The sequence below is a fragment of the Rhinopithecus roxellana genome, chromosome 17 (genome assembly GCF_007565055.1).
Source record: "Rhinopithecus roxellana isolate Shanxi Qingling chromosome 17, ASM756505v1, whole genome shotgun sequence".
NCBI classification, from domain to species: domain Eukaryota; kingdom Metazoa; phylum Chordata; class Mammalia; order Primates; family Cercopithecidae; genus Rhinopithecus; species Rhinopithecus roxellana.
Window position 1 is genome coordinate 75,429,549 of NC_044565.1, and position 13,647 is coordinate 75,443,195.

The window sequence follows — 13,647 nt, forward strand, 5'->3', positions numbered from 1 at the left end:
CTGTGAGTAGAGACTGGGTTTCACCATGTTGGTCAGGCTGGTCTTGTACTCCTGACCTTGTGATCCACCCGTTTCGGCCTCCCAGAGTGCTAGGATTATAGGCGTGAGTCACTGTGCCCAGTCTATCGTTATATTTTCTATAACAAAATTATTTCTTTGCTCTTTAAGTGGTGGACTACCAGGTTTCCACGAGAGCCCAGTTGTATTACAGCCTTTTTTTCCTACAAGGAAATGGCAAATGTTAACTGTACAAGTTGATCATTATTATACATGTTTTAGAGTAGGAGGTAGGAAAAGAATTGCCCTTTTGGTCAGAAATGACTTTTTAAAATACACTGGTGAGGGGATTTATAGAGTAAGAAATAATGTGTGCCAACTTTTCCTGGATTAATGAGCACAGCTTTCCTGGGGGAGGTGGGAGTGTGTATCTGCAAATTGTGATCCCCTTTAGAACGTCAGTGCTGTGTGAGGAAGCCTACAAACACACAAGCTCAAATCGGACTTTTCAAATGTAGACAATTTGAAGTCTGAAACAGCAGGAGGTCCACAATGAAATATTAGTATATAGTAGATAGTCTCACTTCAAGAACAAGAACAGGGAAACGCCCATTTCAGGAGCCTCATCCACAGCTCACAGAGGGACCATCCTCACATATGTAGCTTCACCACAAATTTTTTTTTTGAGATAGGGTCTCACTCTGTTGCCCAGGCTGGAGTGCAGTGCCATGATCACAGAGCTCACTGCAGCTCTGCCTCCTGGGCTCAAGCGATCCTCCCACCTCAATCTCCCGAGTAGCTGGGACTACAGGCATGTGCCACTATGCATGGCTAATTTTTGTATTTTTTACGTAGAGATGGGGTTTTCACCGTGTTGTCCATGCTGGTCTCAAACTCCTGGACTCAAGCGATTCACCCGCCTCGGCCTCCCAAAGTGCTTACCGGTGTGAGCCACCATACCTGGCCTGCACCACGTTTTTAAGATAGATAATTGCTGCTGACCAAAGAGTTTGATTTAGGACTTTAGAGAAAAGTGCAATGGAGCTTTTTTCTGTCCTGGGCCCTGGCACCTATGCACGAAGCATCCCAGCCAGAACCCAGTTCTGGGGCAGCAGCGTGAGATTTCTAGTTGAATTTAAGAACTAGTTCAGTTCTGCATCAAGAGATTTTATTTTTTTTCCTTCCCTTCTCTTTCTCTTTTCCCTTTCTCTCCCTTCTTCATTCCCTGCTTGTCCTCTTTTTTTTTTGAAGGATGTAGTGTATTGATTATCTAGTAGAATTAAGAATGTTTTAAAATGTCCATGATAAGAACACGCTGTTAATCCAGCTAGGCTGATTAACACACACCTGTGTAACTCCCACCCAGGTCAGGAGCAGTGCCAGCCTCCAGAAAGCCCCTGGTGCCCTTTTCCACCCCCCTCCCTAGTGTAACCACTGTCCTGACTCCTAACACCATAGATGAACAACACTCTTTTCATCCACTACACATAACCACGCAGCACTTTATGAAATGGACCAGAAGGCACTCACAGCAAGACTGTGCACTCAGGGTTTGATGCTTCTCTGTATATGTTATGGGTCGGTAAACGTTTACTTAAGGAAAAAGGAAGGGAGAATTATTAAGGTTGAAAGAAAGCCCAGCTTGCCCCATAAATCAGGAATACCAGGTTAAATCTATATGCAACTCTGACAAATCTGTGGCTTACAGCTTTCCTCCCTAGACCTCCTCAATAACTCTGTTCTTAAATGTAAGCAAGAGCCTGGGATCATGAAAAGCATTGAAACCTCAGTAAGCGCAGGACAAATGGAGAACCAAAATCCCATGCACTGGTGGGTCCTGGGGGGAGGACTCAGTCTATAAGTCAGAAGCCTCTATGGCATTATAGTTTGGATTCCAGGAATTTTCATGTTGAAATGTCTGGCTTATGTACCTTCTTTTTAATGCTGGCACTGCTTTAAAGCTCTTTTTTTAATTTACTACAAATGTTAAGAAATAAACATGTTGATGTCACATCAATTTCCTATTTAGCAACATAGGAAATTGAGACGCAGTTCCAAGACCTCCAGCTTGGACGATGTAATAGCCTTTACATTTCTTACAAGTTGCAGAGAAATATTTCCCCCTTCCCAGCCAGTTTTCTGACCTCCAGCAAGGGCTTTTGGGCCCTGCTGCAAAAATGATCGTGTTGGGTAGATAGTAATATAGATGGAGGCTGAGTGAGGTTTCTTATCACCTTTATGGTTCACCATCTCTGTTACCTTTAGGGAGAGCAGTACTTCTAAAACTGGAATTTACTAGAGCAGAGAATAGGCAAACATTTTTTCTATAAAGGGCCAGGCAGTAATTTTTTTTTTTTTTTTTTTTTTTTTTTTTTTGAGACCTAGTCTTCCTCTGTTGCATAGGCTGGAGAGCAATGGCACAATCTTGCCTCACTGCAACTTCCACCTCCTGGGTTCAACTGATTGTCCTACCTCAGCCTCCTGAGTAACCGTGGGATTATAGGCATGCACCACCATGCCCGACTAATTTTTGTATTTTCAGTAGAGATGGAGTTTCACCATGTTGGCCAGGGTGGTCTTGACCTCCTAACCTTGTGATCCACCTGCCTCAGCCTCCCAAAGTGCTGGGATTACAGGTGTGAGCCACCACACCCAGCCCAGATGGTAAAATCTGTAGGCTTTGCAGGCCATGTGGTTTCTGCTGTAGGTATTCAACTCTGCTGTCGTTTCACAAAAGCAGCCCTTAGATAGCACAGCAGCAAATGGGCGTGACTGTGTTTATTTACAAAAATAGGTAGCAGGCCAGATTTGGACCAGAGACTGTAGTGTCCTGACCTGTTTTAGAGTCCTAAAGAAGTATTTTGGGGAGCCTGCCTGATGTGTGGGAAGTTTCAAGTTTTACTTTTTATAATTTCTTTAATAATAAAAAATGTATTAGCTGTGAAGTAAAAATGATTTTGCTGTGATACATGGGATCTGAAGACATTGTCATAGATTAAACTTCATTTTTTGTCAGTGTTTCTTAACTGGCTTTGAGTATGTGGTGTCACTTTTTTTTTTTTTTTTTTTTTTTTTTTTTTTTTTTTTTTTTTTTTTTGAGAATAGGAGTCTCACTGTATTGCCCAGGCTGGTCTTCACTTCATGGGCTCAGGAGATTCTCCTGCTTCAGCCTCCTGAGTAGCTGGGACTCTTTTTCTCCTTTAAAGTTTTAAAATGGGCCTGCCATGGATGTATTACTCAATTTTTTTAATGGTACAAATTTTTTTAACTTTTAGGTTCAGGGGTACATGTAAAGGTTTGTTACATAGGTAACATGTCATGGGGGGTTGTTGTACAGATTATTACATCACCCAGGTGTGAAGCCCAGTACCCAATAGTTACCTTTTCTGCTCCTCTCCCTCCTCCCACCCTCCACTAGTGTCTGTTGTTTCCTTCTTTTTTTTTTTTTTTTTTTTTTTGTGGTATTTGGTTACATGAGTAAGTTCTTTTTTTATTATTATTATATTATACTTTAAGTTTTAGGGTACATGTGCACAACGTGCAGGTTTGTTACATATGTATACCTGTGCCATGTTGGTGTGCTGTACCCATTAACTCGTCATTTACATTAGGCATTTCTCCTATTGCTATCCCTCCCCCCTCCCCACACCCCACGACAGGCCCCGGTGTGTGATGTTCTCCGCCACGTGTCCGAGTGTTCTCATTGTTCAATTACCACCTATGAGTGAGAACATGCGGTATTTGGTTTTCTGTCCTTGCAATAGTTTGCTCAGAATGATGGTTTCCAGCTTCATCCATGTCCCTACAAAGGACATGAACTCATCCTTTTTTATGGCTGCATAGTATTCCATGGTATATATGTGCCACATTTTCTTAATCCAGTCTATCATTGATGGATATTTGGGTTGGTTCCAAGTATTTGCTATTGTGAATAGTGCTGCAATAAACACATGTGTGCATGTGTCTTTATAGCAGCATGATTTGTACTTTGGGTATATACCCAGTAATAGGATGGCTGGGTCAAATGGTATTTCTAGTTCTAGATCCTTGAGGAATCGCCACACTGTGTTCCACAATGGTTGAACTAGTTTACAGTCCCACCAACAGTGTAAAAGTGTTCCTGTTTCGGCCGGGCGCGGTGGCTCAAGCCTGTAATCCCAGCACTTTGGGAGGCCGAGGCGGGCGGATCACGAGGTCAGGAGATCGAGACCATCCTGGCTAACACGGTGAAACCCCGTCTCTACTAAAAAAATACAAAAAACTAGCCAGGCGAGGTGGCGGGCGCCTGTAGTCCCAGCTACTCGGGAGGCTGAGGCAGGAGAATGGCGTAAACCCGGGAGGCGGAGTTTGCAGTGAGCTGAGATCTGGCCACTGCACTCCAGCCTGGGTGACAGAGTGAGACTCCTTCTCAAAAAAAAAAAAAAAAAGTGTTCCTGTTTCTCCACATCCTCTCCAGCACCTGTTGTTTCCTGACTTTTTAATGATTGCCATTCGAACTGGTGTGAGATGGTATCTCATTGTGGTTTTGATTTGCATTTCTCTGATGGCCAGTGATGATAGCATTTTTTCATGTGTCTGTTGGCTGCATAAATGTCTTCTTTTGAGAAGTGTCTGTTCATATCCTTCGCCAACTTTTTGATAGGGTTGTTTGATTTTTTCTTGTAAATCTGTCTAAGTTATTTGTAGATTCTGGATATTAGCCCTTTTGTCAGATTGTAAAACTGTAAATTTGGTAGATTGTAAAAATGTTCTCCCATTCTGTAGGTTGCCCATTCACGCTGATGGTGGTTTCTTTTGCTGTGCAGAAGCTTTTTAGTTTAATTTGATCCCATTTGTCAATTTTGGCTTTTGTTGCCATTGCTTTTGGTGTTTTAGTCATGAGGTCCTTGCCCATGCCTGTGTCCTGAATGGTAGTGCCTCATTTTTCTTCTAGCGTTTTTATGGTTCTAGGTCTAACATTTAAGTCTTTAATCCATCTTGAATTAATTTTCATACAAGGTGTAAGGAAGGGATCCAGTTCCAGCTTTCTACATATGGGTAGCTAGTTTTCCCAGCATCATTTATTCAGCATCATTTATTAAAGAGGGAATCCTTTCCCCATTTCTTGTTTTTGTCAGGTTTGTCAAAGATCAGATGGTTGTAGATGTGTGGTATTATTTCTGAGGGCTCTGTTCTGTTCCGTTAGTCTGTATCTCTGTTTTGGTACGAGTACCATGCTGTTTTGGTTACTGTAGCCTTGTAGTATAGTTTGAAGTCAGGTAGCATGATGCCTCCAGCTTTGTTCTTTTTGCTTAGGATTGTCTTGGCAATGCGGGCTCTTTTTTGGTTTCATATGAACTTTAAAGTAGTTTTTTCCAATTCTGTGAGGAAAGTCATTGTTGTTTCCCTTTTTGTATTTATAAGTTCTTATCATTTAGCTGCCACTTACAAGTGAGAACGTGTGGTATTTGATTTTCTGTTCCTGCTTTAATTTGCTAAGGATAATAACCTCCAACTCCATCCATGTTCCTGCAGAACACATTATCTCATTCCTTTTTATGGCTGCATAGTATTCTATGGTGTATATGTACCATATTTTCTTTTTTATCCCCCAAACTTATGCCAAATCTCATTTAGTCTTTACAAGGTAGAAAAGTGTTCATTCATTACAAAATACTTCCTACTGAGTGCAGACATTGTGTTCAACATTGGGTCTGCCATTCTACATAGCATCATTTCTCTATTTTTAAATGAGGAACCTGGTTTCAGCAAAATCAAGTGACTTGGCCAGGGTCACAGGCATGAGCAGAAGACCCAGTTCCTCTGATTCAAATCCCATGGTTCATTTCCACAAAATAAACCTATAATTGAGTGGGGCTTTAGAGATCATAAAATTCAGTGCTTTTATTTCATAAGTGAGAAAAATAAGCTTTCTGCCCAAGTTTATAATGTACACATAGTGAAATGGGAATGGGAACTCACGTCCCCCAGTACCAGTGTATTGTTCTTACCCAAAAAGATAATTTAACATTCACTTATTGTATATTTTTAGATCATATCTAAAACCCACTTTCTTCTCTGAAGGGCATGCTCTAAAGTTTCTTCTTCACTTATCTCCCCTCAGGGCACCTAATCTTAGAATATAAGAGAAACTCTGACCAAATTTGTCTCCATGTTGACCCCAGGCACTTTAGTCATTGTTGAAACTTCTTTTTTGTTGTTGTTAAGAGAAGTAAGTCTTTATTTCCGTGTTTAGGGAAAAAAAGAAAAAAAAAAAAAAAAAAGCTGGCTAAGTTGGTTGCTTTTTGGTGACCAACAAGACCAAACTCCATATCCTTGTCCAGTTCCTCCAAGTTAGACCTTATTGCCCTCCATAAGCAATGATATTTTGCTGCCCCCTGCGGTTCCACTGGAGAATTACTTCAAAGGCCAGATAGAAAGTTCTAGCCATATTTTTTTATTTTTTGAAGCTACTTTGTGGTACTATTGGGAAGAGAGAGGAGATGAGAGGCCACATGACAGTGTGTTGGGTCACTGTGGATTTATGTTTAGAACTTTCCTCTGCAAAATGAGAGCTAAACACTCTTGATGCCTGGCTAAATTGTTTTTATATCACAAAAACTCTAAAATCTAGCTCTGACTTGGTTTTAAGAGATCTAAACTATAAAAAGAGCCAAACAAGAGTTTCTTTGTTTCCTTAAAAAAAGACTTTTTGTTTTTTGTTTTTGTTTTTGTTTGTTTGTTTGACAGAGTCTCGCTCTGTTGCTCAGGCTGGACAGTGGCTGTGATCTCAGCACACTGCAACCTCCACCTCTCAGGCTCAAGCGATTCTTCTGCCGAGTAGCTGGGATTACAGGCGTCCACCACCATGCCCAGCTAATTTTTTGTATTTTTAGTAGAGGCAGGGTTTTACCATGTTGGCCACACAGGTCTTAAACTCCTGGCCTCAGGTGATCCGTCCACCTTAGCCTCCCAAAGTGCTGGGATTATAGGCATGAGCCCAGACTTTTGGTTTTCTAAACACAAGTATGATGTTCTTTCTCATTTATCAGGATGTTTTGAGGCCCTTTTACTGAATTTGTCCTTTGATCCCCTGGCAGCCCTTTTGTAAGGCTCATTCCGTAGCCAGAGCAAACAAACACATGACAAGGCCAGCCTGCTTCTCCCTGGTCTTACAAACTCCAGCTGAAAATGTATTGCCTTACACTCTTACAGACGTTCTTAGCAAATGCTTACTAGACTCCAATAGTGAATTCTGTCAGTTTTGTCCTGAGAATCTGACATTTGCCCTACTGGGAACTCAGGAAGTTTGTAACTTTGGATGAACACTTTTAATAATTAAGATCAAAAACAAAAACTGTACTTGCTTTCATTTTATGTGATTTTAACGTAGAACATCAGAATTCAAAATATGAGGCTACTCTGCACAAAATATATCAATTTTTTTATTTTTATGCTATTTTACACAGCTACGTTCAGCATTTCTAATGCTAACTTTAAGATGTCTGAAATATATGTGGACATATATATGTCTATTTAGAAAATGAACCATCATCTAAATATCGTTTAAAAAATGGTGTAGGACATTGAAAAGGTCTAACTTAGCTTCTGCCCTTTCCTTTTCAGGTTTTCTAAATAGCTTTGAGGAGTTACAGGCTGAGGAATGCGGCATCCTCAATGGATGTGAAAATGGTCGCTGTGTGAGGGTCCAGGAAGGTTACACCTGTGATTGCTTTGATGGGTATCACTTGGATACAGCCAAGATGACCTGTGTTGGTAAGGGACATTAATTTTTTCCTGACACCCCCATGTCCATACCTCCGTCAGTAGAGAACATTTAAGATAGATTTGCTGAGTTTCAGTTTGGGAAGACAAGAAAAATTCTGGGGATGTACATTAAGTACAGTATGAATATACTTAATGCCACTGTATACTTAAAAATGGTTAAAATGGTAAATATGTTCTGTATATTTTACCACAATTCTTTTTTTTTTTGAGATGGAGTTTTCAGGCTGGAGTGCAGTGGGGTGATCTTGACTCACTGCCACTTCTGCCTCCCAGGTTCAAGCAATTCTCCTGCCTCAGCGTCCTGAGTAGCTGGATTACAGGCTTGCACCACCACACGTGACTAATTTTGTATTTTTAGTAGAGACAGGGTTTCACCATGTTGGTCAGGATGGTCTTGAACTTCTGACCTCAGGTGATCCGCCCACCTTGGCCTCCCAAAGTGCTGGGATCACAGGTGTGAGCCACCAGCCTACCACAATTGTTTTTAAAAAGAAAGAGTTGGTGTTCCATTTAGGACAATGAAGATTGAAAAAAAAAAAAAAAAAGAATCCAAATAGTGGTAAATATTGGAGGAAAGGCCGGAATATCCCAGATAATCACTTTGACTCTTAAATTTAGCTTTTGACTGCAGCAAGTAATGATTTCCTTGAATACGTGACACTAGCATAAGGGAGTGTAGACATCTGCAAAAAGTACAGCTTCCTAGTAACCATTTGAATGAAACTCCTCCCAATGTCATGTTGCCCCGCCTCTTACATTGAAAAGAACGGGAAATATACGTTTAACCTTCTCTGTGTGACCTAGTAGTGTCTTTCAGAGCCTGTTTGCCACAAGTTTTTCTTTTATTTTTCTTCTCCCTTTTTTTTTTTTTTTTTGAGAAGGAGTCTCGCTCTGTCGCCGAGGCTGGAGTGCAGCGACACTATCTCAGCTGACTGCAAGCTCTGCCTCCCGGGTTCACGCCATTCTCCTGCCTCAGCCTCCCGAATAGCTGGGACTACAGGCGCCCGCCACCAGGCCCGGCTAATATTTTTTGTATTTTTAGTAGAGACGAGTGTTTACCGTGTTAGCCAGGATGGTCTTGATCTCCTGACCTCGTGATCCGCGCACCTCGGCCTCCCAAAGTGCTGGGATTACAGGCGTGAGCCACCGCAACTGGCCTCTTCTTCCTCTTGAAGCAGTCCTTTTGCCCACTTTGCTTTTGTGAGTTTTAATCCACGGCGTGTCTTTAAAATAGGTAACCTAGGTTCTTAACAGATGTTTCAAGTGAGTGAGAGCCTAAATGGATCTCATGTAGAAAGAGGTCTGCGAATGTTAGGGAAGGCTTTAGAGAGGCTGTATGGAGAGGTCTCTGCTTAGGTATCTGGCTCCTCTTGACAAATCTAGCAGTTCCTCCATACCTATGGGAAGGAATTTGGAAGTAATTTAATTCCTCTAACTTTCTTGAGGTTCTACTAGAAAAGGTCAAGCTCACAAAATGCTCATGCTGTGCTCGATAACAGGGAAAGAAGTCCTAGGACTTCCCTGATAATCTACCTCTTTAAGATCTAAAAAGTCCTCTTTATCTTGTCTGTGGTTGAAGCAAGGTGGAGATAGCTTGCTTACTTGGGGTGGTCGGGGGATGGGCAGCGTTTAGGCTGCCTCGATGGCTCAGGTAAGCCTCAAGTAGGTTATGTGTCCTCACAGAGCAATATCAAAGATTGTTTTCCTGCATGGTTTGACTTATTGCAGATGTAAATGAATGCGATGAGTTGAACAACCGGATGTCTCTCTGCAAGAATGCCAAGTGCATTAACACCGAAGGTTCCTACAAGTGTTTGTGTCTGCCAGGCTATGTACCTTCTGACAAGCCGAACTACTGCACTCCGTTGAATACCGCCTTGAATTTAGAGAAAGACAGTGACCTGGAGTGAAACGGAATCTACATAACCTAAGCCCATATACTCTGCACTGTGTAAAGGAAAAGGGAGAAATGTATTATACTTGAGACATTGCACCTAACCCGGAAGGCTGGAAATACAGAAACAGCATGGAGTTGCAAGTCCTCTGAAGACAATGAGAGGACTTAGGATGAGCCCAACAGGTGTGGCAGACCAAATGGACATTTCTCTGAAAAACCAGTATATATAGTCTGTTCATATGTAAAATTCAATGGAAGAGAGGTGGAACAGTGCTGTTATTTTAAACAGAAGGTTGTATTATTATGTTGTTTTGTTTTTTTACTATTGCTTGATTAAATTTGGCATTTAAATAGTGGTGGAAATATTTTATATAATTTTCATTTTTTGGTTGTGCAGTTCCTTGGCTACTGTTTTTCTTTTCCTTCAGTTTTTTTAAACTCTCAAATGAAAAAGTCTTCGATAAAATATTGTTAAGCTGTATTGTAAGTATTGTTACACAGGGTTATGCAATTCCTGGCCTGGAGCATTTTTGAAATTCAAATTGTCTGTCCTGTGGAGCAGGCAGTGATTTTGTTTCAAAACTTTTATACACATTTGGAGAAAAGTACTTTATATTTTCAATGTTTTGTCCAATGTTAATGTCCATTCTTAGCCAAGCTGCTAGCAGGTGTCAATTGGATCCCTTTCCTTCACTGAAATGGAAGAGTTTATAAGCTTACATTAGTATTGTAATATGTAAAGTAAGCCCAACAAAAATTTTTAAAAATTTGGTGATCCCCAATATATCTACCATTGTATGTTAAAGTGAAATAAATCACCATTTTTGTAGAAAAAATTCTACCTGAGAGTAATTGTCAATGAGTACACGTGTATCAGTTGTATCCCACTCTCCCCACTTTTATTTTTACCAATGGTCTTCTGTTAATGTAGAGTCTTTTACAAGTGAATCATTAAATGTGTTAGATCTTGTTAGGGGCTAAGTTGTTTCCCCTAACATTCGTATGTTGGAATTTTAACCTCTCATACTTCAGAAAGTGACTAGATTTGGAGATCGGATCTCTGATGAGGTCATTAAGGATAATGAGGTCATTGGTGTGGCCCTCATCCAATATGACTGCTGTCCTTGTGTCACCCATAGAAGGTATCTGAGTTACCGGTGGCGAATCCATATAGGTCTGCAGCAACCTCAATGCTTGCCTCCTCAGAAGAACGAATTTGACTGAGGGGCATAAGGCAGAAAAAGAGATCAGGCAAGTTTCAGAGCAGAAATGGAAGTTTATTTAAAAAGGTTTATAGAGCAGGAAAGAAAGGAAAGTTCACTTGGAAAAGTGGGCACCTGAAGGCCAAGTGCAGTGTTTTTAACTTTGAACCTAGCGAGGATTTCACAGGCTGGCCCCTTTCCCATGATTCTTCCCTTAGGGTGGGCTGCCTGCACACACACAGCGCCCTCCTTACACTTGGGAAGTGAGCACACACAGTGTTGAGGCAGCTGTACACATGCCCGTCTGAGGCTTTCTTCCCTTTTCTGGTGGTGTGCCCCTGGAAGGTCATACTCCACCATTTTGTCCTTAATGTTCATACCCAGGAATTTGCATCTCTTTGGCACCTGCATTCAATTAACACTTGAGTGCAGCAGGTGTGGGCCATCAGGAAATGGCCCCTCCCTGGCCTCAGCTGCCAGTTGATCACTTTTAGAGAAGTAATGTGGTCACTGCCGAACCATCACCTGACATTCCTAGTGGATGGGGGAAGAACCCTCCCATGCCTGTCTGACTACCTGTAACACTTAGAAGAAGAGATTAGGACACAGATACACAGGAAAGACCCTGTGAAGACACAGGGAGACAGTAACCATCTGCAAGCCAAGGAGACAGGCCTCAGAAGAAATCAAGCCTGCCCAAACTCTGAACTCCAACCAACGGCTGGCCTCCAGATTTGAGAGAAAACAAATTTCTGTTGTTTAAGCCACCCAGTTTTTGGTACTTTGTTATGGCAGCCCTAGCAAACTAAAACACATATCACAGGAAAAATGATTAATAGCTTTCACAGTTCCAGTCCTGCTTACACAACCACAGTAATGCCATTGTTTCATAACTTTAGCTGAAATTCACTTTTACTTGAAAAAGCATCTGAGTTTTTAAAAACAAACTATGGCTAGGCATATCCAGCAGAAATGTCTGCCCACGTAACATTTTTTTCTGAAAAGTTTTGCATTTTAATAACTACAGTAGGCCGGGCGCACTGGCTCACGCCTGTAATTCCCGCACTTTGGGAGGCCGAGGCAGGTGGATCACCTGGGGTCAGGAATTTGAGACCAGCCTGGCCAATGTGGTGAAACCCCATCTCTACTTAAAAAAAAAAAAAAAAAAAAAAAGAGAAAATTAATTAGCCAGGCATGGTGGCAGGAGCCTGTAATCCCAGCTACTCGGGAGGCTGAGACAGGAGAATCGCTTGAACCCGGGAGGCAGAGGTTGCAGTGAGCCAAGATCACGCCACTGCACTCCAGCCTGGGCAACAAGAACAAAACTCTGTCTCAAAAATAAATAAATAACTACAGTGGGCAGAATAATGACACCCCAAAGATGTCCGTGCCCTAATCCTCAGAACCTGTGGGTATGTTACCTTCCATGGCAAAGGGGAAGTAAGGTTATAGATAAGCTGTTAATCACCTGGCCTTAATAGGAAGATTATCCCGGATTATGTGGGTGGGCCCAATGTAATCACAAGGGTGATTTCATTGTGATTACACTGGGCCTACCCTGATAATTTGGTGATTTCTTCCAAAAGGAAGAGGACCTTAAAAGTGGAAGGAGGCCAGTCATGGTGGCTCACACCTATAATCTCAGCAATTTGGAAGGTCAAGGCAGGTGGATCACTTGAGCCCAAGAGTTTGAGACCAGCCTGAGCAACATGGTGCAACCCTGTCTCTACAAAAAATAAAATTAAAAAAAATTAGTTGGGCATGGTGGTGCACACCTGTAATCCAAGTTACTCGGGAAGCTGAGGTGGGAGGATTGCTTGAGCCCAGGATGCACCGGAGATTGCACCACTGTACTCCAGCCTAGGTGACAGAGTAAGACTTTGTCTCGGAAAAAAAAAAAAAAAAAAGTGAACGAGGAAGGCAGAATTGGAGAATCAGAGGGAGATGTGAGAAAGACTCAACCTGCCACTGCTGGTTGGCCAAGCGATTCTTCCTCTAACTGAGGGAGCCAGGAGAGAGAATGAGTCCAGGAATGCGGGTGGCCTCCAGAAACTGGAAAAGGTGAGAAACAGATTCTCCCCTAGAGCTTCCAGAAAGGAATGCAACCCTGCTGACCCCTTGACACCTTGATTTCAGTCCCATGACACTTGTTACTGAAACACCAGCGGTCTGGCCTAGGTCCTGCAACTTGATGCACAGAAAGCCAATCACTGAGACGAGTGTTGTCAGGGAAGGATTTAATCGGGTGCTGCAGCCCAGGAGATGGGAGATCAGTCTCAAAAATGGGGGTTTATGGAATGGAAGAAATGTAAACATGTGTGGGAAGCCAGGAATTAGGGAGGAGTAAGGCAGGAGTTGATCGACAGGAAGCAGGTGATCAAATAGGCAGTAGTAGTAACAGGTGAGGGGTCCAGACTCCCATGGTCCAGATGCAGTGATCTGGTAAGTTTCAGCTCCTTAATACTATTTGGGAGAACTTATGATGGGTTTTCCCATTAGCTTTTCCTCGGATAAGACAAATGAAGAAAGGACCTCAGATAAGACAAATGAACGTTCTCAAGTTTCAAGACCAGGAGGGTCAATTTCTATTTTTATTCAAAGGAATGATAAACATCGGTTCTGTGGGCCAGTTGGGCCAGTTTCAGTGTCAACTTCCAACCTATAGAACCGAAGATAACAAATGTGTATTGTTTGAAGCCACTGAATTTGCAGTGATAGAAAGCTAACACAATCTCAAAACTTCATATCTTACCTGTCTCTTGCAACATCTTGTAGCTGATATTT

The 13,647-nt window shown here is 41.9% G+C and overlaps 1 protein-coding gene across 11 annotated transcripts in view; it reads left to right on the forward strand.

Annotated features, from left to right (window-relative positions):
- LTBP1 (latent transforming growth factor beta binding protein 1) overlaps nt 1–10,631 on the forward strand; it is a 444,191-nt gene extending 433,560 nt beyond the window's left edge. For all 11 annotated transcript variants that reach the window (XM_030921070.1, XM_030921073.1, XM_030921071.1 and 8 more), the window contains 2 exons: nt 7,603–7,752; nt 9,493–10,631. In XM_030921070.1, coding sequence (XP_030776930.1) covers nt 7,603–7,752; nt 9,493–9,674 — 332 coding nt within the window. In that variant the 3' untranslated portion in view covers nt 9,675–10,631. The remainder of the gene's footprint in view (nt 1–7,602; nt 7,753–9,492) is intronic.
- The last annotated feature ends 3,016 nt before the right edge of the window (nt 10,632–13,647 follow it).